The 26180-nt window shown below is 35.7% G+C and overlaps 2 protein-coding genes across 10 annotated transcripts in view; one reads left to right on the plus strand and one right to left on the minus strand.

The window, feature by feature from the left end:
- Window positions 1-26180, plus strand: part of mespaa (mesoderm posterior aa) — a 259472-nt gene that overhangs the window by 112343 nt on the left and 120949 nt on the right. The gene's annotated exons all lie outside the window — the stretch shown is intronic.
- Window positions 21641-26180, minus strand: part of LOC309488859 (uncharacterized protein) — a 72875-nt gene continuing 68335 nt past the window's right edge. For 8 of the 9 annotated variants that reach the window (XM_082157282.1, XM_082157281.1, XM_082157280.1 and 5 more), the window contains 2 exons: window positions 24008-24299; window positions 21641-23685 (listed from right to left, as the gene is read on the minus strand). In XM_082157282.1, coding sequence (XP_082013408.1) covers window positions 23627-23685; window positions 24008-24299 — 351 coding nt within the window. In that variant the 3' untranslated portion in view covers window positions 21641-23626. The remainder of the gene's footprint in view (window positions 23686-24007; window positions 24300-26180) is intronic. The other variant, XR_014202288.1, reaches the window with a different exon arrangement.

Below are 26180 nucleotides of genomic sequence, written 5' to 3' on the forward strand. Positions count from 1 at the left end.
TGTTCCATTAAAAAAATATATATGTATATATATATTTTTCTTAATATTTCATATTTGTATATTTACAGGGTTAATCATCTCAGATTATAATCCACATCTATGTAAGGCAGATGAACCATGACATCCTTTTTGCTTGTTTTGTTCCTTTTTAAGATTTACTCCACACTATTCTGCAAGCCCTCTCTAAGCAACATGCCAGCACGTGTGACCCGTCATCTCTTTTTGGCACATTTCTCAGGTTAAACTGTCAGCCCGGAGCACTCTACGGGTTTGTCTGCCATCTTTAAGTCTGGCTGGCGCCCATGGCACCTCGCTGCAGGTAGAGCTGCAGGGGCAGTGCCAGGGCATGGAGGCATGATGAATAACAGATGTTTCCTGATTGGCTGTGCCATTTGTCATACACCTGCCTCGCCTCAGCCGCAGAGAGCTCCCCAATATGTCACTGTCGCTGGGCGGACGCCCCCAATGCATCACCCCATCTCAGCAATGCTCAGCTCTCCAGATCATTCTGCTTTTATAGTCATTTCTCTTTCCAGCACTAAATAAAAGAAAACTGGACAGCTCATGTTTTTCTTTCTTCTTTCCGCAGCATGGTCTTAGCTCAGGGGTAAGGTCAAATTGACACAGTTTTTTTTTGTTTATGTAATAGCACTAGGCTGGGACTGCATTAGCAAAGCTGGCATATGTTAAAACAGTGAGAAAGCCTTTAAAGGGGACCTGTAATGCCTTTTTATGAAGTCTTGGTTTAGTTTTTGGGGTCTAGTAGAATAGGTTTTCATGTTTGAATGTTCAAAAAACACAATTTATCACCTTATTTGACATTGTTGCAGCATTGTCCCAGTCTGTCAGTAACACTCTGTTTAGTTCATGTCTATATTAAGCCCCTCCTTCTGAAAAGCGCAATGTGCCCTGATTGGTCGGCTGGACCAGTGTGTTGTGATTGGTCAAACTCACCACGAGTTTCAAAACACTACTAAATCGCTACTCAACCAGGCCTCAATATGTTTGTTTTTCCAATAAAATGTGGATTATGTGATTTCAATCTCAATGATTAGTGGTGTTATTAATAGTGCAATATTATAATTTCTTATATTATTATATACTTTAAGGTTAATCTCATTAACATTATTAAATGAATTAGGATAGGTATGATAAAATAAAGTAAAATCAGTTTACAACATGTTCTAATCATTGATTATACATATACTGATACTTTAAATTACATAAATTAATATTAAAGTATTATGAAAAATGTAAAAAATGTATTGTTTGTTGTTAGTTCATGACAGGGTTGTTCTTGTTAAATATAATATTACAATAATTTATAACTTAACATTTTTATATTTAATATAATTTAATAAATGTAATAAATTAAGATGAAATCAAATAGAAATATAAGATAGAAAATAGAAATATTAAATAGAAAATTAGAAATGCTGCCTTAACTAACTGACATAATAAGTTTAAGTTAAGCTAAGCTAAAACTGAAATAAAAATAAATGAAAGGTAAATTGAAATATTTAAATAAAAAAATTAAAAAACTCAAACTTAAGCTAAAATTAAAAGCTGAAAATAAAACAAAAGCTAATTTATAATATTAGTCATGCCTCAAGTCATATGACTTGTAGAGAGGTGAGCTATTACTTTTGTAAGTGATCAGATAACATTTTACTTTTCTAACAATAAACAGACAGGAAAAATATCCAATTGATGTTTTAATAAAAGGAGATACCTATAGTCATACTCCATCTACGAATCAGCAGGACCTGACATTCCAATCAACCAATCAGATTGGAGTGACAATTTTACAGTTTATGTCAAGTTTAGACTTACAACCAGGGTTAAGCCGGGTGCACACTGTACGATTTTGGCCGCGATTTGGCCGTCTGAGACTAATTTTGCAAATCCTAAAAGATTCCTCTGATCCTAGGCTAAAAATCTGAAGTCTTTGATCGTTAGTTTGACGTTCACCTACAGCCGATTAAATGACCGTTGCGATCGAATTTTACCTCAGACGAAATTCTGGCAGTGTCAGAAGATTTGACTCACAGTCCTGCAGTGTGACTTCTCCTACGACGACCATCTAATTGTCTTCGTTTTTCAAGACTAGCCATGACCAAAATTAACGTTAGAGATTTCTTTGTAGCCATCATGTCAATCCCGCGTTTAATGCAGCTTCACTGTCACCGAACGTGTCATGATGATGTAAAACTCTGGACGAGTTTTCTTGTGTGTGTCCGTTTTTAGTGCGTCTTGACTGTCGTATAGTATGACATCAATGAAAACTGAGATCTTACAGTGTGACATGGCTTACAGCGAGGATCATGTTCATACAGTCTGACAAGCAACAATCGTAAAGGACGATAATAAATCGCACAGTGTGCACCCAGCTTTAGGTGCATCTGCCTCTGATTTTAAGAATAAGTAATGGGTAGATTATGTTTAGGGGTAGGACTAAATTTTCAGAAAGAAATGTTGTTCATGTAAGACCCAAGCAACACATACGCACAGTAAGAAGCTAACAAGAAAAACTCAGAACATTCTATTGTTGCGTTTCATTCCAGAGACTGTGTTGGTCTCATGCATGACTAGTAATGAGCTGCTTAATCTAATCAAGAATAGTGCGTTTTAAATGGCAAATGTGAAGACAAACCAGGGAAATCAATTATCAATAAAAGAAACGAACAAACAATGAAAAAAAAAAATATATATAAATAAATAAAAACCCTGCTAAAACCTGAGAGAGCTTTTCCAAGGCAAGTCTGAGATCAGAGGAAAATAAAATAAATCATAAAGGGAAAGCCTGTAGAAGGCTTTGGTTTTTTGAAGTTTTGATCTTTTGATCTTCTAGTATCACTTCTGCTTTTACAATCTATGGATGAAACCCTGATCTCTGACCGTCGTCTGACATGACATGATGAATATGCTGATTGTCTGGTGTTGAATCTTCACACTTTCCTCTACAAGAGTAACCTGGCTGACATTGTGATGTAGAGCCCATTTTAATGCGAACATCTTATGTATTTGTATGGCGAGCTGCTGCATTTTCAACCTCGGCCTTGACAGAGGAAAAGTCCTTTGTTTACTCACTCCAGTTACTGTATCAGTAAACACACTTCTGACCTCCCTGAGCAATTGTGATCAGAAGGAACACAGACACTTTTTTTTTTATTTTTTTTTTTACATTTTCTCATAGTTATATCTACGATTTCCCCACCGCATTATAATCTCTCTCTCTCAGCCATGAATAATAGAAGAGAACATGTTTTCTCGTTCCATGTCTTATTCTGTACCTCATATACAGGGATTATTCATGCTTGAATCTTTAATGCTGTGATACTTGAATGGAGTGGTGCTTTTGTCTCTATCTGATCAGCTTACATCAAATAAAAGGCTGCAGGATTACGCGCTTCGCATTTCTTAGACGGCTCGGATGAACGTTATTAACACTCAATTGCAGACATTTGTGATGATAGCAAAGTTAATGTACTTGAACAGCTTTTTCTAAGGATTTATTTGAAGTATTTTTCCCTGTCAAGTAACAGACTATTACTTGATTCCAGTCATTTCCCTTTTCTTTTTTTTTTTTTTTTTTAAGGTAAATGGTCAGACAATTGTCACCTGGCAACTCCCATAAACTTACACTTACACATATTTAGGGACAGAATATTGTAAAATATTCTAGAGACTTGGACTATTTTTCCTGAGCCAGGCAGGAGTCATAAACCTGTAGAAAGCTATCTACTGTATTAATGTTAACATTCTCAATCAGAAGACAAAAGGAAAATATTATCCGAAGTCTATTTCACAAATATAATATAATATAATATAATATAATATAATATAATATAATATAATATAATATAATATAATATAATATAATATAATATAGGAATCGCTTGAAAAAAATTTTTTTGTCAGCATACTGAATAAATGTAGTATATGATTTATTTTCACTCAAATTTCATATATAATTATAAAGAAATGGCAGGTAAAACTGAATTAAAATGTGACATTCTGAAGTAGGAAGACTAGGAATCATTTTTAGCAGTGTACACACTTCACAGTTATTTTTTAAATGTCCATTAAGTGTTAAGAACAAGAAGGTGCAGTTACAATGTCTACCAGTGGGGGCTAGCTAATCATCGCTAACCAGCCAACCCTTAAAGGGGTGGTTCAGGATTTTCGACAATGGACCTCATTTTCAAGTGAGCCTGGTTGTTATTCATCAGTGGAGACAGTTTTCAAAAAAAAATTCATCCAGTCCTTACTTTTGGATAGTTCGCCGGTGCTAGGCTAGCGCGAGTCAACGGTGCACGTTAGCCTGCCATTAAAAACAGTTTTACCCACTCCACAGTACACCAAAAGCAAATAAATTATATAACGCCAGACTATGATGTAAATGTCTGTTGAGAGAATAATGTTAGAAATCAAACTACCCTTTCATCACATTGCATTAGTTATAATTTGTTCCCTGTATTTATAAGCAGTCTACAGCAGAGGCGGAGTTATATTTGGTTACCTAGGAAACCGAGAGAGCCGGTCCACATAACAATCACACAAGTGTATTTACCTGCCGCTGACACTCATCACTAAAGTTACAGAGTATCTACATAGGACTAGGGCCACGTTTGTCTCAACAGACATTTACATCATAGTCTGGCGTTATAATTTATTTGCTTTTGGTGTACTGTGGAGTGGGTAAAACTGTTTTAATGGCAGGCTAACGTGCACCGTTGACTCGCGCTAGCCTAGCACCGGCGAACTATCCAAAAGTAAGGACTGGATGAATTTTTTTGAAAACTGTCTCCACTGATGAATAACAACCAGGCTCACTTGAAAATGAGGTCCGATGTCGAAAATCCTGAACCACCCCTTTAACCCTAAAGACCAAAGTATACTTCGAAAACAAAGTATACTTCGAAAACAAAGTATACTTCAAAAACAAAGTATACTTCAAAAACAAAGTATACTTCAAAAACAAAGTATACTAAGTATACTTGAAGGTATACGTTGAAAACAAAGTATACTTCGAAAACAAGGTATACTTCGAAAAGGCTATACCTTTGACTACGCATGTAGCCTTTCAAAGAATACTCCATCTGATAGCGTGCAAGAATGCAGTGGACACATGCACTCTCCAGAATTTTTTCTCCAGAAGCCATCTCATGACACCATCACACAAGTGCTTCTGTCTGTTGTGGGCATCTGTTGTTGTGGCAGTCTCTGGCATTTTGTTGTCAAATTCAATAAGAATGGGCGAGCTGTACGTGCAAAGTATTGGTTATAAAAATCGGGCAGAGCATGTACTATTCAGCTTGATGCTGTATTCACGTGCTATCGGAATTATCATAAATAAGAGTTTCCTAGTTAAAAATTGGACATGAACGCCCCCTCAAGTCGTGTTTACCACTGGGAAGCTTGGGGATAATTTTGATACCCAAGTTCTTGAGTTGGGCCATAAATATTAAACATGGTGGAGGGGAGAACGATGCTGTTGTGACTGCTATTCTTTATTTTTTCCACCACAGCTACATTGCCTTATCTTGTTGTTGAAGTAGTGCATACTTACATATATGAATAACCATTTGAAGCATATTATATGGTTAAGACACAGCAAAAACAGCCTGTATTTGACCGAAATTCCAGATTCGGCAGCAAGCTGACTATTGTGTTCTTTATCATACAACATCAATTAAAGCACACAAGATTTTTTGCATGAGCATTTTAAAAAGAGCTTGTACTTGTCTCAAGTAGCTTTCTAGAAGAAAACGCCTGCTCGAGCTGGATTTTTCTGCAGTAATGGTTCTTCTGGTGGAGAGGGATTTATTTTACTCTCTTCTCACCGTTTAATATCTGATTGGACACAGTGATATATAAGATGTGATTGTTAAGTGCTGTATGTGGGTTTGAGATAACAGCGTCCAAAGGGGATGAACTGCTCAACAGCATTCATTCAGGTCACCACCTGATGAGGGAAGCACATTAAACATGTCTCATTAGGATCTCTGCTGATCTATTTTGTGCCACTTTATGAACTCACTTGTTCAGGGTTTTCAGAGCAGTTTTTGCTAAGATACAGGGGAAAAATATTTTACTTTAGAACACCATTTTAAAACAGTTTAGTTAAATGATGGGGAATTTGACTGGGAGACCAGAATAGTATGATTTAAGGATAATATTTGTGTTACAAGATGCTGATTTAATTTAGCTAAAATGTAGATGTAAATGCAATGTAGATAACATACACCAATAGTTAATGTTCATTATTCAGTGCTTGAAAAATCATCATTATTCAAGGGCTGATGGATAAGAGCACCTTTTATGACCATGTTTTTCATCTCCTCCAACAGTTCAAAGGCTGCAATAAAGAATGCATTTCCATAATTTCCAAAAACATTGTGTTATTTTTATACAATTGTTTGTTATTAGATGGAAATATTCAAATTTAATGAAAAATATGACAAGTTAATATTATAGAAAAGTGGTGCAATTTATATGAATACAATACACTATTTAACTATTAAATAATTAATAATAAAAAAATTATGTGCAATTATGCAATTAATCATTACCCCAAACCAGTACACTTTTTAAAAAGTCGGACTGCCAAACATAAAAAGAATCTTAAAAATGTTGCCTTTGCGGAGTGAGATGCTAAAAATATATATATATTATTTTGTGTCCATCCACATTGTATCTGATCAGTAACTTCTCATTATTGAGTTCACAAATAGGTGGCAGGAGGGTGAAATGTGGACTTCTTTTTTCGAACCCTCTTTCCTTTTTCAAATTTGGACTATTTGGTCTATGAACTTTTGGTCTAAAACTTCATTTTACTTTAATTTCAGAATTATTGCATGTTTGCATGAACAAGCATGCAGTCCCAGTGTGAAAAAAGGCTAAATGTATTTTAAAGAAGTAACAAATATTGTAATTAATAGATGTAATAAAAAATGTAATGTGTAAAGCCACAGTTCACCTGCGGATCAAAATGCACCCAAATGCAAAAGGTGTAACAGTTTGGTTTAAATCTCTTTCTTACATGTCTTAAAAAAAATAAAAAAAATTGTGATGTGTAATTTGACAGTTTTAACACAAATCCAAAGTTAAATTTTCTTAAAAAAATAAATAAAAATAAAATAAATAAAAAAGAGTAGGCTATACGTACCAGGTCAAAATGGACGCAAATGCATTAGGAGGGGCAAAATGCCACTTTTTTTTACATCTATTGTACGTTTTACTCTTCTGTCATCTACTCGGAAGCAAGAACATCTGCATAGTGACTTAACTGACTGTGTTAATACCCATCTTAATAAATGTGATTCAATTGTGTGTCTTTATACTGCATTGATATGAAAAGCATATTTGGCCAAATGAAATAAGAAAATAATAATACAAAATTCTGCAAGCCCTTAGGAAACAAAAAGGTAAACACAATATTTCGTCTCCTCTGAGGACAGCTGAGAAACTTGGAACGAGATTAAAGATTAATCTTCTCTCTCCCTGCTGAAGCTGCTTTGGCAACAATTCAGAGGTAACTGCACTAAATTTTGAGCTTGTTCTATGGACTGAAGATCCAGAGGAACTCATTTGTAGTCGCTATATATACTGTTGTATGGCATCCGGAGAACTAAAGATCAACCCCCTGCTACATTATAAAACCTATTAGATGAAATGGTGACCACTAAGCATGTTTGACAATAAAATAGACTGAATTCATGTAAGAGAGTTACATTTAATTTGTATACTATGAACAAAACTGTAAACTAAGCTGTTTGCAAAGGCTAGCAAATAACAACAGGAGTCAATCACATGTAAAAGTCTAAAAGTGCAGCATACTTCCTGCACGAACCGAAATAGGTTTGCAACAAATTTGCATGATGCCAGCCTATTTTGTTCATTGGATGCCTGCGAACAACGTCTACTTTGACCCGTCGACGACGCGGTTTTTTGAGCTGCCAAAGCAAATCCACTTTGCACTTCCATATACTACAGGATGAGTACTCGGACTCAAATTGATATGGTAAAACCGACGCCATCATTCGTATCACTGCGTATCAAGTGCTGAGGAAGATTCAGAGCCGAAATACGGTAATGGGTATTTCCAACGTTTCCAACATGCACTGTAAGCAGTAGACCAATCACAACAGACTGGGCCGTCTGACCAATCAGAGCAGAGTAGGATCTCGGAAAGAAGGGGTATAGAGAGATTGAATCCTTGATTGAAGCATTTCAGACACTGTGAGAAAAGAGGTGAGGTGCAATGCAATGTCTATTATGAGAACATTTAAGTGATCTTGACCTTGGATGCGTGTAAACCTACTGTAGGAGACCTCCAAAACAAAATTAGGAACCCTAAAAATAGCATAGGGGCACTTTAAAATATAAAACTTCATCATAAAAAGATGAATTAGTGAACAATGATAGTCTAAATGAACATATAAACAAACCATTCCAATATTTAGTGTGAAAATGATTTCAGTTCACCCTTCTTATTTGTCTCGGCTTTAACAAACATACACGCATGTGAAAGAAAACAAGTCTTCCCATCAGTGGCCACTGTTTGCCAGCTCAGGCTTTAGATCCTGTGCCGATTCTGCTCAATGGCCAGAGAGAAGCGAGAGATGAAAGACTCAAACAAGAAGAGGCAGTCAAATATTTATGAAAGCACACATTCTTCTCACAGACAAGAGAGAGAGCGAGTGTGAGGTGCTGTCAAGGTGTTTGATCGATGTAATGGAGTCCGTTTAAGAAGCAGTGGGTGCGTGGCTGATTCCCTGGAGCAGAGAGAGCGAGTTTGATATGATAATGCACCTCGTGCCAGTTCTGTGCGCCATATGCCCATCCTTTCATTGGGGAGATCGGTGCAGATGGTCGGGCTCACTGCTAATAAGGGGAATAGAGCAGGATGGGAAAAGAGGAGAAGGGATGCCTGGTGCAACACTAATGACAAGCCCACTGACAACACCTTCAGTCTAGAACAGCAGGGTCAACTTGTCCAGGCTTCTTCCAAAAAAGAAAAAAAAAAGAAAAAAGAAATTAGTCTTGTTGACTACAGGCTAAATTCCTCCTTGATTCTTGAATCTTCAACGTGAGTGTGCAACTGCAGTGCTATGAGCAAACGGTTCCAAAAGACATTCCCAGAGTGACAGCTTACATTTGATGGTTTTTAATTTGAATAATTATGTCTTTTCTTCGTTTTTTGTTATTAGTTATGTACATTAGCGTTTAATGTTAATTTAAAGTGGTCATGAAATGGATTTTTTTTTTTCTTTTCTTTTTTTTCTTGAGGTTCACTTAATGTATATGTGGGAAAAAAAAGATATTCAACCTTAATTCTGACCCTCCTTTAAGGCTCGTCAGTAAGCAGCCACTGTAATGATTGGCTAATATCTTTGCGTATAAACTATCAATGTCCACTCGCTATTGCACGTGAGTGTTTTGAATACATTATCCATTAACTGACAAAGCATTATGAAATCATTTGTTTGCCGTTTGTGATGCAGCTGCAGCTGTCAGATCCAATACTTCATCTTTCAAGAAAAGTTTCTTTGTGAACTCTCCAATTACACTGTGCCTCGTTTACAAAACAAAATGCTCCGAACAAACATATCATCTGACCCAATCCAGGACGCCATTCAAATAAAGTACACTTGTTTTCGACTCTGGGATTCTTGTTTAGTCTGTAAAAAGATGCAAACGAGCGGTTTAAACAACGCATCAAAGCGAATGTTTTTTACTCTATAATTTCTCCTGTTGTCGCCAGACTCAAGTGCGTGGAGTATTTCAGAAACTGAACGCGCATCTGTATACTATCCAGTGTAGACAGCGTCAGTGGTTATAATGGGTTCTGTTTGCTTTTGACACGACGCTCACATCCAGTTTAGGCAAATGTCCGCCGTTAAGTAACTGAATGCCAGTGGGCAAGAATGCCAGTAACCTAACTATTCATCAATGTCTTGCTTTGGAGGCAGTTATATGCAAATGTATTTAACTGTGTGATGTCACAGATCCCCCAATATCAAAACGAGCTGTTTTTGGAGCTTGATTAAATAAATGCTTTGCTTATAATGGAGTATGACGATTTAAGCTATGAAACTTGCAGGATGTTTTAATGGTACAAAAACCTCTTGTATGTCAATAAATCAAGGCAAATTTGATTTTAATTATTATTGCATTATTTTTTAGTGTCGTGTGTTACCATGATGATGTTTTTTTATTTGTGTGTATGACACTGACTGTGCACCTTTATTTATTAGCATTTACCTCAACTTGTGGAAAAGCTATTTGTGTGGAAAAGCTACTCGAGCCGTGAATGACTGCCTGGCTTGTTTTCAAACCAAAGAAAGGTTTGAAGGAAGGTCTACACGGCACAACATCAATTTGAAACTGACCGGCGACTGCATCAATAAACAAATCATTTCTTTATGAGATAAAGAGATTCAGTATACAATTCCTTTATGAGCAGTGAGGTCAGAACACAGGAAATTACTGATGGACAGTTTAAAGCCTTAGGGTCTGTCCCTTTCATCTCAGTCTCTGCTGATATTCCCATGCTTGTTTTCTCACTGTCAGTGGCCATCTGCTGTGCCAAAGTGTAAGCAGTGTTAAGTTATGGCAGTGTGGCAGAGCTGTGGGGAACCATGGGTAAAGATTATTTCTCTCGGACTGGCATACAGTACGTCAACAACACAATGTGCTGGCTTTAATACCAGGATAATATATATATTATCTGCAAGAGACTATTCACCCAAAAATGCAATGAATGAATTAAGAAACGAAGCTCTAAACTGTGTTCTAATTGGCAAACAATTAGTAAAAAATTAAAGGTGTCCTGATCCAATACTCCACAAAAAAGGGTCAAGTCTGAAATACAATAGTAATCAATCATCACAAGATGAATGTCTGAGAGTGAAGTGGATACAGTATGTTGCCATTATTCTGTATCAAAAGGAAAATCATAATACTGGTCCTCAATAGCCATGTTTCCCATATATTATAGAAGATAAGATACAAATATACCTTCTCGTCAGAAACAGTGTTTGTTAAGGCATGCATCACTGTGACTATTGCTCATGGCTCAAGTATTAAACTTTGGCTTATAACTCATTCTGTTCATTCTAGTCATGAATGATGCCTCAAATCAATGAGCTTACAGAGGAGAGGTGTGCTATTACTTTTCTATCTGACTTCTGAGGCTGATAAAAAAATCCCATACACTGATGGCAGGTTCAGACTCCGAACCCCTTGAGGTCCCAGCCATATCTAGACATGTCAGAAAAAGAAGTGGATATAGACAAACAGATATAGTATCTCTTACAGCGTTTCAGTGTTTAAAATTCTCCAGTCATGTAACAACATGCAGATGATGTGCTTACAGAATCATAATGCCTCAAGAGCGTACTAGTGGACATATTTTGTATATTTTGAAAACACAAACCCTGCTATCATTTGAATTCAAAATCCAACATTATTATAATTTCAATTTAAGATAAAGAGACAATGGTCATGCGATACAATTGTTTTGTATTAGAATTTTTCTGAAATGTCATGTTTAAATATGCAAATGATAATCTAATTAAATATTCTCATTTTGTAAATAATTTACATACAGAACAGAAATCTGAACATTGGATAAAGCCAGGTTCATAATTCTCATTTGATGACAAAGTTAGAAGTTTTTTAAGAAGAGGGAATTTTGGATATCTGTTTGTATCACTTCATAAATCAGAAAATACAGACGCAAGAGATAAAGAGTAAAAGTCAACATTTGAATGTACATTTTTGGTGTTTTCTATAAAGTCTGAAAGCTCAATTCATAGTGTGCTCACACACAAACTTAAGTTTTATGGGAGCAGAGTTTTTTTTTATACATATTGATTGAAACAAAATAGCCCAAAATCTCAAAAGCAATGGTTTTGCATGCACTTTGAAATGTTCATTCAGAAAACTGCTAGTAAATTTCAAAGAAACAACAACACAATTAAATGCTAAATATTCAAGTAGAAAGACTGAAATAGTATTTTCTTGTAAAATTTCAATCTTTTTTTAATAAAAAAAAAAATGACAGTGTGAAGTGTCTTGCCTTAATTTTTTCTGACACTGTATTTACACTGAGAGCTATCTATAGTATCTAACACCCATTAACTTCAAAACAATGCCTTAAACTCAAATGTTAGTAGAATACATACTTTGCATTGCCATAAATAGTGCACCCCTCACCAGAGTTGGGGAAAGTCACTTTTAAAAGTAATGCGTTTAAATATTGTGTTACTCCCTAAAAAGAAATTAATTCTGTTACTTGGTTACGTTATTTTTGCATTACTTTTTCCTCACCTCGGCTGGGCTTGCTTGTTTGTTTATTTTTTAATAACACAAAAATGTAAATGGAAAGGCCCTTTCACACCAAAAGCTAAATGAATAAGCCTCAGGCTGAAGGAAATGCACATTCACGCTGTACAGTAGAAAACAAACCTTTCAGCTGTGCTGACATTCTGGATCGCAGAAGAATAGGATACAGGAGAACAAAGTTCAAGACTTATTTCAGCAATAAAAATAAAAAAAGTAACAAAAATGATGTTTAACTAAAGTCATTTTTGCTTTAGTATGGTTGAATTGGATCATCAAAGGTCAGCAACAAAGACATTGGTTAATAAAGTGAGATTAAACAAGTTGTATTATCTAACATTTAATTATTGCGGGTTTGCATAATATTCGGAGTTTGCATTTGATTTTCATTCATTTAGAGCAATACTGAGTCTGTTTTATTTATTTTTTGTAAGTGAGGTGAGTGCTCACATTTAGTCTAGAACTACAATAACCATCATGTTTACACAGCACACACACAACACCTCTGCACTTACTCAAGATTTATCTCAACATGGGGACAGGAGAGCTGTCAGTCAATATTAACGGGAAAACAAAGTATTTTGTTTTACTTATTTGAAAAAGTAAATCAGATATTTTGTTGTAAATTAAAAAGAAATGCATTACTAGTTACTTCAAAAAAGTAATCTGACTACGTTACTCACATTACTTGTAATGCATCATCCCCAACACTTCCCATCAGCAACAAAGGCTAAGTCCTGACAATATAAATTCACCATTTTTATTTTCATTTTATACCTGAATTGCACAGTGCATGGCAGGGCAGAATCAATTTGATCATGCAAAGATGTTATTAAGCTCTCCACAAACACTCTTGTGTTAGCGCTCTGTTTGGAAATGCAGCCAACAGCAACTGGCACCGCAGGGTTCTAATGCGCACAAGTCAGATATCAAATGTATGAGCTGAAAACCTTGGTGTAATGCTTCCAGCTACAGATTCTAGAATAAAACTGCATTTTTAGTTTCTGAATAGAGCAAAAACCAACCAGCATCCCCGTGGTGCAAAATGGTACATGTGTAGAAGCACTACACCTCTATTGTGTGCAATCCGATGTAAGAAAAGTGGTAACTTTGCCTTATTTTTCGACAATGATTTTCATCATTTTTTAAAATGTATAGATACTTCTTACAATCCTAGAGATACTCAATGCACCAAACTGACTTCCATTCATTTTTTTTTTTAAAGAAGTCTCTTATGCTTTCCAAAGCTGCATTTATTTAATCATAAAAAAAATTCAATTTTTTTTTTCAAATTCTGTCTTTTGTTTGCATTATCCTATCAGGGAAAGATAGATGTTTAATCTCGCTAATTGCATTATAAACAAATGCAAAGCTCATCAAAAGGTTTTGTGGTTTATATAATGTTGTTGTTGTCCAATATTAGAGCAACAGTGGGGATGGTTTGTTTCCCTGAAAGTTTTTAGATTTTTCCATTACCAGTTTTTTAACATGGATAAGAGATGTGAAAGAATAAGACACTTATATTTGCATTTATTTTATAGGAACAAGGTACAAACAGTCAACATTACACTGTCATAATATGCCAGAACTCGCTCTGTGATTTGAGACGAGGCCTAACCCTTGTCCTCAGATCTGTGCAAGAAGCCAAATGTCTTATAGTGAGCCAAAAAGAGGCCAATGAATACCAAGTCAGTGAATATTCAGAAATGCAATATGAAACTATAACACTTGACAGCTTTATCTATTTCCTTCTACTTAAGGGGTTTTCAGATGGTAAGTCTGTTTAAAATTCAAAATGCAGTTTTTATGTTTATTTAGTTATGAGATACAGTGGAAGTGATATTCAAACATTCATGCCTATACAGATGTGAAATAATTGCTCATATACTTCATATGAGGTTTGTATGGCTACAAGCAGACCATACGTACATGAAAGCATTTTCATTTTATCCATGAACATTATTTTTTACAATATATATGAACCTCTGCTGGGTGTGTTGAATGAAACTCTATTGGGTCATTAGCTCTATATCATTAGAGAGCTTCTGGGGAAATTGTTTGCTTCTCAATAACTACAGTACCTTAGTGTATCATCACATGTACAACACATAAAAGCTCTAAATACGTAAACAATCCATTTTTATCATTGGCTTCTTGATGATATATCCTATGTCTCATTAACTGCATTCATTAGCTTGAAATTGTCACACTAGCCGTGATTCAAATGCTTCAAAGAGCAGCTGAAGTCAAGAGCACCTCGTGGCATCAGAAAAACGCAAAAATATGACAGATGTCAGAGAAGTTGCCTGGGCAACAGGGATTTTTGTTCCATGATTGATTCCCCGCAGTCACTAGCTAGACATTACAAATGAGTCAGAGAAATGAGTCCCCTGGAATTATTAATGCTGACCAATCTATTGACTGCGGCTCAGCTGAGAAGAATGAAGATGAGGAACTGTCAAAACAGCCTATCCGTGTGAAAGGCTCTGCTCCATCTTGAGGAGGCCACATGGTGCATTTTATTCTGGGAAATACACATATAAATAATGTTAGATAAGATTTCCGGTTAAACTCTTAATTCTTATTTATTTTATTGTTATCTAATCCAAAATAAAAGATCATATTCAGACAGTGTTTTAGTATTAATTATATACTATAATATTATTTATTAATATACAAAATAAAAGCTCATTTAATATTTTCAGGGGGTTTTTTTGTATTTGTTTTTAATATTTATCTTTAATTTAGTTTCATTTCACTTTTAGTTTTAGTAATTGAAGTACTTGAACATTTTATTTCTAATACATTTTTTTTTATATATGAAAAACATTAGACAAATTATGTTTATTTTATTTAAGCCTTATCTCAATTAACAAAATATTCCGCTCCTCATACTGTCCTCAAGTCAAAGCAAAATGGAGCTTTTCTTACAGGGGATAATTTCACCAAGCGACGCAAGGCAGTTCAGCTCCTAACAAATATCGACGTACAATACATCTTAGCTCCATAATAGAAATAACTTGAATTTACTGATATAATGGGAAGAAAAGTGAAGGCTTTCTGTTGCCGGTGGGAAGCAGAGAAATTGAGTTTGGTAGTAATGAGCGAGTTAGTAAATGAGTCATTTCACTGGCGGTGGAGGAAATGATTTCATAGAGCTAGAAAGTGGATTGACTGAAATAGTATCTAAACCCACTCAATATACAACACGCTGCAGCTCTATTGAGAGTTTCACTCTGCACTGTTTAAATAGCTTATAAAAGTAATTGCTTAACTAAACCCATTTAATTATAATATTCGGCAAAGGTTTTGACAGGGTTTCTGTTTCTCGTGGGAATAGATATCTTTTGATTAGAAATGGCAAGTGGATTTGAGGCAAAACATGCTGTTCTAGTAGTTATAAGAAAATAAAAATCAATGATCAGCTAAGGACAAAAAAAAAGACAGAACCCTATTTTTCCTCCAGTTACACTACTACTACTACTACTACTACTACTACCACCACTACCACACTACTACTACTACAAATTAAATCAATAAATATTACAACTGCAATACAAACTAGTATTTAAAAATGTGCAAATAATACGTTTTTACAGAACAACAGTAAAATTACAATGGATATACACTCACCTAAAGGATTAGGAACACCGGTTCAATTTCTCATTAATGCAATTATCTAATCAACCAATCACATGGCAGTTGCTTCAATGCATTTAGGGGTGTGGTCCTGGTCAAGACAATCTCCTGAACTCCAAACTGAATGTCAGAATGGGAAAAAAAGGTCATTTAAGCAATTTTGAGCGTGGCATGGTTGTTGGTGGCAGACTGGCCGGTCTGAGTATTTCACAATCTGCTCAGTTACTGGGATTTTCACGCACAACCATTTCTAGGGTTTACAAAGAATGGTGTGAAAAGGGAAAAACATCCAGTATGCGGCAGTCCTGTGCGAAAATGCCTTGTTGATGCTAGAGGTCAGAGGAGAATGGGCCAACTGATTCAAGCTGATAGAAGAGCAACTTTGACTGAAATAACCACTCGTTACAACCGAGGTATGCAGCAAAGCATTTGTGAAGCCACAGCACGCACAACCTTGAGGCGGATGGGCTACAACAGCAGAAGACCCCCACCGGGTACCACTCATCTCCACTACAAATAGGAAAAAGAGGCTACAATTTGCACGAGCTCACCAAAATTGGACAGCTGAAGACTGGAAAAAAGTTGCCTGGTCTGATGAGTCTCGATTTCTGTTGAGACATTCAGATGGTAGAGTCAGAATTTGGCGTAAACAGAATGAGAACATGGATCCATCATGCCTTGTTACCACTGTGCAGGCTGGTGGTGGTGGTGTAATGGTGTGGGGGATGTTTTCTTGGCACACTTTAGGCCCCTTAGTGCCAATTGGGCATCGTTTAAATGCCACGGCCTACCTGAGCATTGTTTCTGACCATTTCCATCCCTTTATGACCACCAAATACCCATCCTCTGATGGCTACTTCCAGCAGGATATTGTCACAAAGCTCGAATCATTTCAAATTGGTTTCTTGAACATGACAATGAGTTCACTGTACTAAAATGGCCCCCACAGTCACCAGATCTCAACCCAATAGAGCATCTTTGGGATGTGGTGGAACGGGAGCTTCGTGCCCTGGATGTGCATCCCACAAATCTCCATCAACTGCAAGATGCTATCCTATCAATATGGGCCAACATTTCTAAAGAATGCTTTCAGCACCTTGTTGAATCAATGCCACGTAGAATTAAGGCAGTTCTGAAGGCGAAAGGGGTCAAACACAGTATTAGTATGGTGTTCCTAATAATCCTTTAGGTGAGTGTATTTATGTCAGTCTTATTTCCTTTGCTTTCAAACATTAAAATCATGAGCTCTTATTTTGGTGGGAAACTCAAGGGAGACCAAAGTGTCCCAAACTCACACCACTAGAAGAGATGGAGTAATGCTGCCTTCACGTGCTATCAGAAATGTCCTACTTCCCACATCTGTAGTCGCGATTACAAGCTTGTCACGTTCAAATGCTTTGCTGTTGAAAAAGAAAAGCAATCACGGAGGACACCAGGTTTATTCTTGCCTATTTATTTGGAAAATCATACTGAAGCCAAAATTATATTTAGCATCCCATTCATAGACAACCATATAAACATTAATGACTAGATAGTCACCTTGCTGCCAATTTTGGAATTTCAGTCAAATACATGTCCAGTTTTTACTAGGAAACTTATACTTTACGATAATTCCGATAGCATGTGAAGGCAGCATAGTGTGGAGCCACATTTACTAGACATAGACACTGAAAACAAAAACGGATCATGCGCTACTTGTGTAAAAGAACCCAGTAATGCACTTCACTCTGAAACATGAGGCGTGTCAGAATAAATATTTATAATTAAATCTCTTTTAGAGCCACTCAGTGTCATTTCACTCTTTAGCAATGGCAAGGAAACGCATGGCAACACCTTGGCAACCACCTGCTACATCACCCAAGCGCTGTGGTGGGAGAAAGGGATCTTCACAAGACTCAAAATGAAAAAAGCACTCAACCCCACAACTGAATCATCACATTTATCCTGTAGGCTAAAATAAGCAATGTACATTGCTGTTGAACTTTGAGTGTGATCCTACACTCAGGCTTTGAAGAGTGGAGTTTGGAGAGGTGTTTGTCTTTGACTTCTAATGACAGTGATTAGGCACACAAGTCAATGACGGAAATTCTGAGAAACACTTAGACCCTTACCACCCACCGCGATGAACTCAATTAAGTCTGAACCAACCCGTTTCGGTTTATGCAAATAGGACCTGTAAAGTTTTAATAAATGCAGGTTCATGCGAGCTCCATTGCCCCAAGGACACTTGTTCCAAAGGCCACACTTGAGTGAAAAGTTAGAGAATGACACAGCTTGAGGAGGAGAATGGATCTGCAATTAATTCAAGTAGACCCCACTGTCTCATATTAAGAAAATGTATTTATCCTCATTAAAGACTAAATTGTATTAATACACTGGACGAAATAACAAATCTATTTATAGTATTACAAATAAAAAATAAAAATAAAAATCACACAATGTATATGATATTAAATGTGAACATTTTGATATAAATAAGTTATGGAAAAATAATACATTCCTGTCCTCAAAGCTGAAGTGTGTATTTTTTCCCAATTGTTAAAGTTATATAATAATTTATTAGGGCTGTATACGATATTGGAAAAAACATACATTGTGATATTTTGTTTTTATTGTTTTTATTATATAAAAACAATTTCAACAGATGATTTGAATAGCCCTATTTGAAAATAATGAATCATTCTAGAATGATTAATGCTTTGCATTTCCAGTTGATGCTGGTGCGTACTTCACCTTTAAAAGCTCCAAGAAAACAGTAGCATTTAATAAATTTTTTTAAAGCATTGAGTGACATCAGAATGCTTTTAGGCCAGCGCTTCTTTTATCAAATTATGATATTGTCAGTGTATTGATATTGATCAATATTGTTTCTCCACAAAAGCTTTTCACATCCTGAAATGCAATTATAGATCTGCATTATTTTATGCGTTACTGGTACAGTGCTGATGACTGATAAACTAGAAATGATCTCCATCAGTGATGTAACATTCAAACAAGTTCACTTCTAAAAGCAAAGATTTTCTCTCCGCTATTGATAATGCTTCTAATAATTTGATATAATTTTTCCATAAAAGTTATCAATATAACTGTTTCCTTAACCTATTTTGACATTTTTGCCTTTTAGACAAAAATAAATAAATAATCTAGTTTAAGTAACTGCGATTTTTTTTTATCCCACAATTCTGACCTCTTCTTGCAATTGCAAGTTTACATCTGGCATCTTCTGACTTCAGAATTGCAAGAAAAACAGTCAGAGAATTGTAAACTCCTTGGCAGAAACAAGCTTCCATGTTTCACACAAAAATATCACATCACGGTTGCAAACACTTTTCACACCGACTTGAGCTCCAAGCCCCATTAACAACAGCACATTCTTAACAATAAAGTAGTAGGGGTAACTATTATACACCAACCTATTTATCACATTTTCTAAGAACCCAGTGCCCAGAAGCCTCAAACAGAATCGAAGCAATCTAGCCCAAAAATTTATACACACACAAATACACGAATACATGACTGACCCAGTTGTGAAAATACAGCCTGTTGCCTTTAACCTAACTCTTAGTGGGTTGTAGCAAAAATCTCTTAGACTAAAAATCACTCATTCAATAAATCTTGATGACATCCAATGATCCCTGAATGCATGCACTCACTCACTCTCCTCATGCAATATAGTCTACTTAGACTGTTTGTTACCTTAGCAACAGGTTTCACTTTCACAGCATTGCAAGCAACAGTTGGAACCCTGCATCACTGCCACAGAGCTAATGGCTGTAGGAAACACACACACACACACACACACACACACACACACACACCGGACACAGGATGTGGAGGAGCATTTACACAGTCTGACAATGGACTTTGTCATCAATGCCTTAATGAGGTGAATGTGCATGCTAATTGCACATTAAGCATTTCAAATGCCTAAAAGCATTCAAAAACATATTTTGCCCTACAAACATTTCAATACTAGAAAATTTTGTTTTTAAAAAAAAAGGTAATTCAAATTCATTCATTACCTAGTCAGACTCAGTTAAAAGAAATAAACCAGGGACAAAATATTTAATGCTGGAAAAAATTTGACAAACAGTACAAGTGTAAACATAATAATAACACAGTAAAAATAACTTTGTAAACTGTACGTTAGTTTTTGTCTCTTTTTGTTGTACTGTGTGTGGCCACCCATGGTGGCCACTCGCACTGGTGGCATATGTGTCTCAACCGTTCCCCGCTGACCAACGCGCGCCATTTCTTTCGATTATGCAATGACCTTGCATGACACAATGTCATGAAATATGACCGTTTTTGGAGCACAGAATGACGTTGACAGTGGTATAAATTAAGTTTAACAGTCATAAAAGGACAATAAGCTATTCATTGTGGAAGGGACATGATGAAGTAAAAACTTACCTTGGGGGGAAAAAACGTTTGCCGATTTATAGAGAGACTCAAGTCTTTCAAATTTCCCACGGTCAAAGAGAGCGCGAATACGCACGTGCGAAGCTTGCTTCCTGTGCACGTTCAGTTATTCAGTTATTTAAGGTGTTTCAACCACAGACATAATATGATTTCAGCTGTACACATGTCCCAAATGTAGGCTACTCAGTCTACTACACTGTACAGCTGATTTGGAGTGAAACAATACCACAGAACTACACAAATCCATGTTGTTTTCCCTCCAAATGATGTCACTTCCTGGATCACGATGCCATTTTGGAATTGTGATTCTGCCAATGTTACACACTATTTGAGCTTTAAAGACTTTTATTATTATTATTATTGGCATTGTTTTTTCATTCTTTATACAAGTTAGACAAACAACATTTTTAAAAATGGTATTATTATATTTTCCCTAAATTAAACCTGAATCAAACTCACTTCTAATACAATTTTGCTTCGTAAAAGAACAAATCAACATCATTCTTAAATATTATGACGAAATATTTAAAACAGGAGCTTTCCTTTTTTATCTGTAGCCGATGTTTTTGTAAGAATACATTTTTGTATATTATCTTATAGCCTAGTTCATGTTAAAGATTTTTTTCTCTTTTCTGCGTGCTTTTCTTCATATTTTGGTATTTTCTTGAAAATTTTCTTGAAACTGTTTTAAGTCATGTTGTTTATTATTATTTAAAAAAGGATATAACAGAATATAGATACAGAACCCAGGAACATGACAAAAATGGCAACTTCTGCTCAAACCTTCTCAAATCCAAATGTATCCCCATGTTATCTCAACTGTGAAACAAATTACTTCTTTAAAATTGAGTTCAATATTTTTCTCTCTCAGTATATTAAGGCATATGATGATGTTGGTGATGATGGGGGACATACTGATGATGGGGGAAAATACTGGCAAGTAAAAAATGACCCACATCATATCTAATTTTTGGCCAACAACGACATATAGTGTCGTTGGAATTTGATTTATCCGATTTTTATTTTCTAAGCAAACTGCATGAAATAGATCAAAGGCTCGGTTTATATGCGAGTCTTTATACAGTGGCAATTTCTTAAATGCTTTAATCTTTTTAAAAGCAAAAGCTAACCCTGATCTGTTTCACTTATGAATTTGAATGAAACATACAATAACCTCCAGTTCAATTAACAGATTAAAAACGAGGGGAAAAAAACAATACACACCAGAAAATTTGCAATAGCTTTTAATGTGAGGAAAACAATGTGTCTTCTGCTTCAAGACAAGGAGATCGATGATAAATAAAGCATTACGTCTCAAACACATCTTACAAAATAAATCACAAATTAAACGTTTTCAGAATTTTACATTTAAACATGTTACACAAAATATTTACATAATATTAATTCTTCCTTTTTTTTTATTTAGCAAGAAAACGTATGTACCTTAATGTACAAATGAAAGCTTACTGTCAAAACAAAGATGAAAGAAAAGAAACTATACTCCTGAGAAAATGCTGGGTTATATTTTAGTGCACACCATCATTTCTTTAAGGCTAAACAACTTCAATTTACATTTATGTATGAGACATGTCAATAATATACTGCCTGAATTGAGTTTTCCCTGTCGCTTTGTTCCTGAGGACAAAAGTGTCACTGAAAGTTCTGTAAGGCCATAGGCACCGTTTTCCTTAAATTATGAAACAATAATTCCCTTTGTGCATGTGAAGAAATAATTCCTGCATTGTGTCACTGTGTCTCCTCTGACATCAAGTTATGTAAATCCATAGAGGAGCTTTCGTTTATAAAATGCTTCTCTGCTGCCCCCTCATGGTGGAGTTAAGTCAGCGCAGGTGAAAACTGCAAAGCAAATGGGACTTTAAGAGCATGTACTGCTTTTATAAAATAATTATAATAATAAAAATAACAAATGTTCTTGGACCAATAAATAACTCATAAAAAAAAAAAATCAGACCAACAGAAATTCTAGATGCACAAAAGCCTGTATGCTTGTAGGTTGAATATTCTTAAGCTGAAATAAGTGGACACTTTGAGTGCAAAAGCGGGGTGTTAAAAATATTATTATTGACATTTAGATATGACACGGCGCATGATAAGGGTGAACGTATAGGCTACGTACACTATCCAGTGTGGATGTTTATCTCCATTACCTGTCCAGCAGGTAGCTTTAAATATCCACCAGTATTTACAGCTCATCCGTCCTGCTAAAGTCATGAAGTATTAAACGCAGTAGGATAAGAGAAACTCAAACTAGCACGAAATGGCCCCCAAAAAACTGTCCTTAGGGCATTATCTTTGGAATGCTAATGAAAAATTGATTTATCAACTTCGGGGTAACGTGTGAATGGTGTTAAAGTGCTCAGTGGCATTTCAAAGACGGGACTACTTCGAGACCCTAAAATAGAAGAAAACCACCTCTCTCCCCTAATCCGTTTAAATGTTAAAACTGTGATTCAATTTTAAATTGTCGTTCTTGTGTGCAATAAGCCGAAATGATTTCTCTTCCTAAAAAGTTGGCCAATAAGGGAAGTTACAATTGTTTACAGTTTTTGCGTTTTCTAAAACTTTTGGTGGAACAATTGATTTGTAAATGAGTGCCGACAATTGAGACGCTGAAATTCAGACAATCTGTGTATTTTAGCAATGTAAGGAAAGATGGACATTAGATGTGTCTTAGATTTGGGTCTACAAATTTTAAAATGATCTACAATTTGGGTCACTCTTACAGAAAACATGCCCACGTCACATTTATCCCCAAAATAAAATAATAATTATTTGTAAAAAGAAAAAGAAAAACCACATAATAATATAAATATTACTTTATTACAGCAAAGAAAATACTGTAATAAAATACTACAGGTATATAACAGCAGTAAAACATTTACCATGCTATTTAAATACAACTCAAATAATATATTATTACTGTTTTTACATTACTGTAATAAGAATTTGGGGGTAAATGTGCTAAATTGTTATTAAAACAATGTAATTATAAAAACAAAACAATCCTAAAATAGGCTTCATTTTGTTAAATTATTTTTTATTTTGGGGTGTAACATGACATGGATATGTTTTGTGTGATTTAAAACATTTTAAAAATGTAAGATGAACCATAACGGCGGTATGCTGCTTCCTACATGATTTGATAGAAAGTCCATGAGAGGGAATGATTTGAACAGAAGGGATGATGGGTAAATCAGCAGAAGAAGATCTCTCCGTCCATAGAAGGCTCCGCCAGGGGCAACAGATGTGATGCTGGAGACAAAAAAAACCAGCAGGATTTGAGAAGTTATATCTACACTGAACCACAAAAAATACAGGCATCATTCTCAGTGTAACGAACATCTGAGATCAATATATTCACTTATTCAGTATGTGCAAAGACATCCTAATGCAAACCCCTTCCTCCTGACGAATCATTTTACAATTTAAATGGAAATGTGCAATGTTTTGCATCAGAGACTTTGTTACCAATTCCAGTCAGAACGGATATGGAGGTTGTGGTTTGCAGACTAACTGAATTAATTATGTTTCATTATCTCTATTGAATTAGTGCATGAGAGTTTACTGTGTTCACCTGCATCCTGAGGCTGGCTTTTGCCCTTCTTCTTCTTTTTGTCCTTTTTGTCCTTGGATGTCGCCAGCTGTAGCAGTCGTGTAGGCATTTGGTTTTGACCCTCTAAGCTCTGAGTTTTGCTGCCCAGGGAGAAGAGGCTGCGACCCTTCTGTTTGGAGTCAATCCTGGACAAAGAGTTCTTCCTGGGGCTGGACGATAACTCGCCCTCCCAGATCTCTCGCTCTATAGAGCTGCTGCTCTGGAGCTTTAGGGAGTCCTCCGATGTGCTGGAAGGGGTGCGCTGAAGCCGAGCCTGTGGAATGATAAATGATATGTTATTATGAGTTAAAACTCAAATCAGAACGGGATCAGAAAATGACAAGTTCAATCACAAGCATCACAGGTCGACGTGTCAAAGCATGCATGCTATTTGCTAGATAGACTGTCTGGAAGGAAAGCGCTCAAAACCGCAAACTTCAAACTAATTGACTGGCTTTACATTACTTCTGTTAGTCAGAGCGCAGATTTCTTTTAAGCCTGCCAGGAAAAAGTCATGTTTACGAAAAAAATTTTTTAAAGTCGGCATGAAACGGAAAGTTGAGATTGTCATTTTTTCCTTGTTGTGATGTATATCGGAGTGAAACGCCTTCTGAAATTAGAAAAAAATTTAGGGCGGGGCTTGATTTCATCCATCGGGAATTGATTGGATCGTTGGAGGTTGGGCGTTGCAAACAAAATGGAGGCAGATTTGAATGCCAGTTTACATTCAGTTGTGGAGGATTTCTCTCCACCGGACTCCCCCGCCGTTACCCTCCCATGAAGGATTTTTTATTGAGGAGCCCGGCGACGAGAACGAAGACGAGTAGCTACATTTTCAGGCAGGAATCAGCCCATTTTTATATGAGCCTCCCGCGAAACGAGACAGACACCGATAGCCGCACCCTCATCGGCTCTGGCCGCACCCTTTCGCCATGGCACGTGACCGAAAGAGAAGAGAGGTCGTTTCGAGGGGGGAGGGAAGGGTAATGTATTTGATTAAAGATTATAAGGGTACATGAATTTAAAAAAAAATAATGAAGTGTACAGATAAATCATTTATAATAAACACTACAACATTACATATAAAAATAAGATTTGTCAAATTTGATTTCATGCTGACTTTAAGGTACAAAAAGAACTTTTAATTATTCATAATACATTTTCTCACTATTATAAAATGTTTGGAAGATACAATCATTATTTTCATGTTACAAATATCATGTTACAAACATTTTCAAGTTTGTCTAAATTAAAAATAATATTATATATATATATATATATATATATATATATATATATATATATATATACACTTGGGGTCGGTTAGCTTTTTTCTAAAATAAATTATTACTTTTCCCAGCAAGGAGGGACTAAATTGATCAAAAGTGACAGTTTAAATCGATATAATGTAGTTATTTGAAATCTATATAATATTGCACTATTACTGCCTTTATGGTAATTTTGATCAAATAAATATAATTTATTATATTTATATAAAAAATAATAATAATTGCATGTGTGTGTGCGCGTGCTTGTATGCAAACTTTAAACAGATAAAAAAAAAATCTCAATGTTAAAATAGGGGAAGGAGCATGCACAATTATATATCCAATATCAGCATATACACAATGCAACATATGTACTGTAATAACTGGCCGATAATAACTGATATGGTACCAGTATATTCTGCTTCTGTAATTTGTAGTGTTTTCTAGGATACATATTTTTAACTACAATAAACAAAATGCTTTGTGAACAAGACATTAGTCAAAATTTGTCAATGTGAGAATGGTTCATTTTTAAATCTTCATTCATCCAATCATGCACACGGTTAAAGGAGAACTCCGGGCAATTTTTAAGTTAATCTTGATCGTTAGACCTTTGTGAGTACTGTCTATAGAAAAAAAAACGAACCGGATCGGTGCTTGCAACACGGAGCTACTACAGCTAATGTCCAGAGCTCCCACTCAGCTATAACGGCAGTTATGGGGGCATAAACCTAAAGAGTGTCTTTGTGCCTCTTAACAGACACAAAATGCAATTAAAATGTCTGTCCAACATGAACAGGGCCCTTACATGACAACAAGATGCGTTTAGCAACTTAGTCATTGTTTAAACTCACCTAAATAGTGTTTTAGACGGCTAGCTGTAGTCT

The sequence above is a fragment of the Leuciscus leuciscus genome, assembly GCF_965113295.1.
Source record: "Leuciscus leuciscus genome assembly, chromosome: 2".
Taxonomy (NCBI): Eukaryota; Metazoa; Chordata; class Actinopteri; order Cypriniformes; family Leuciscidae; genus Leuciscus; species Leuciscus leuciscus.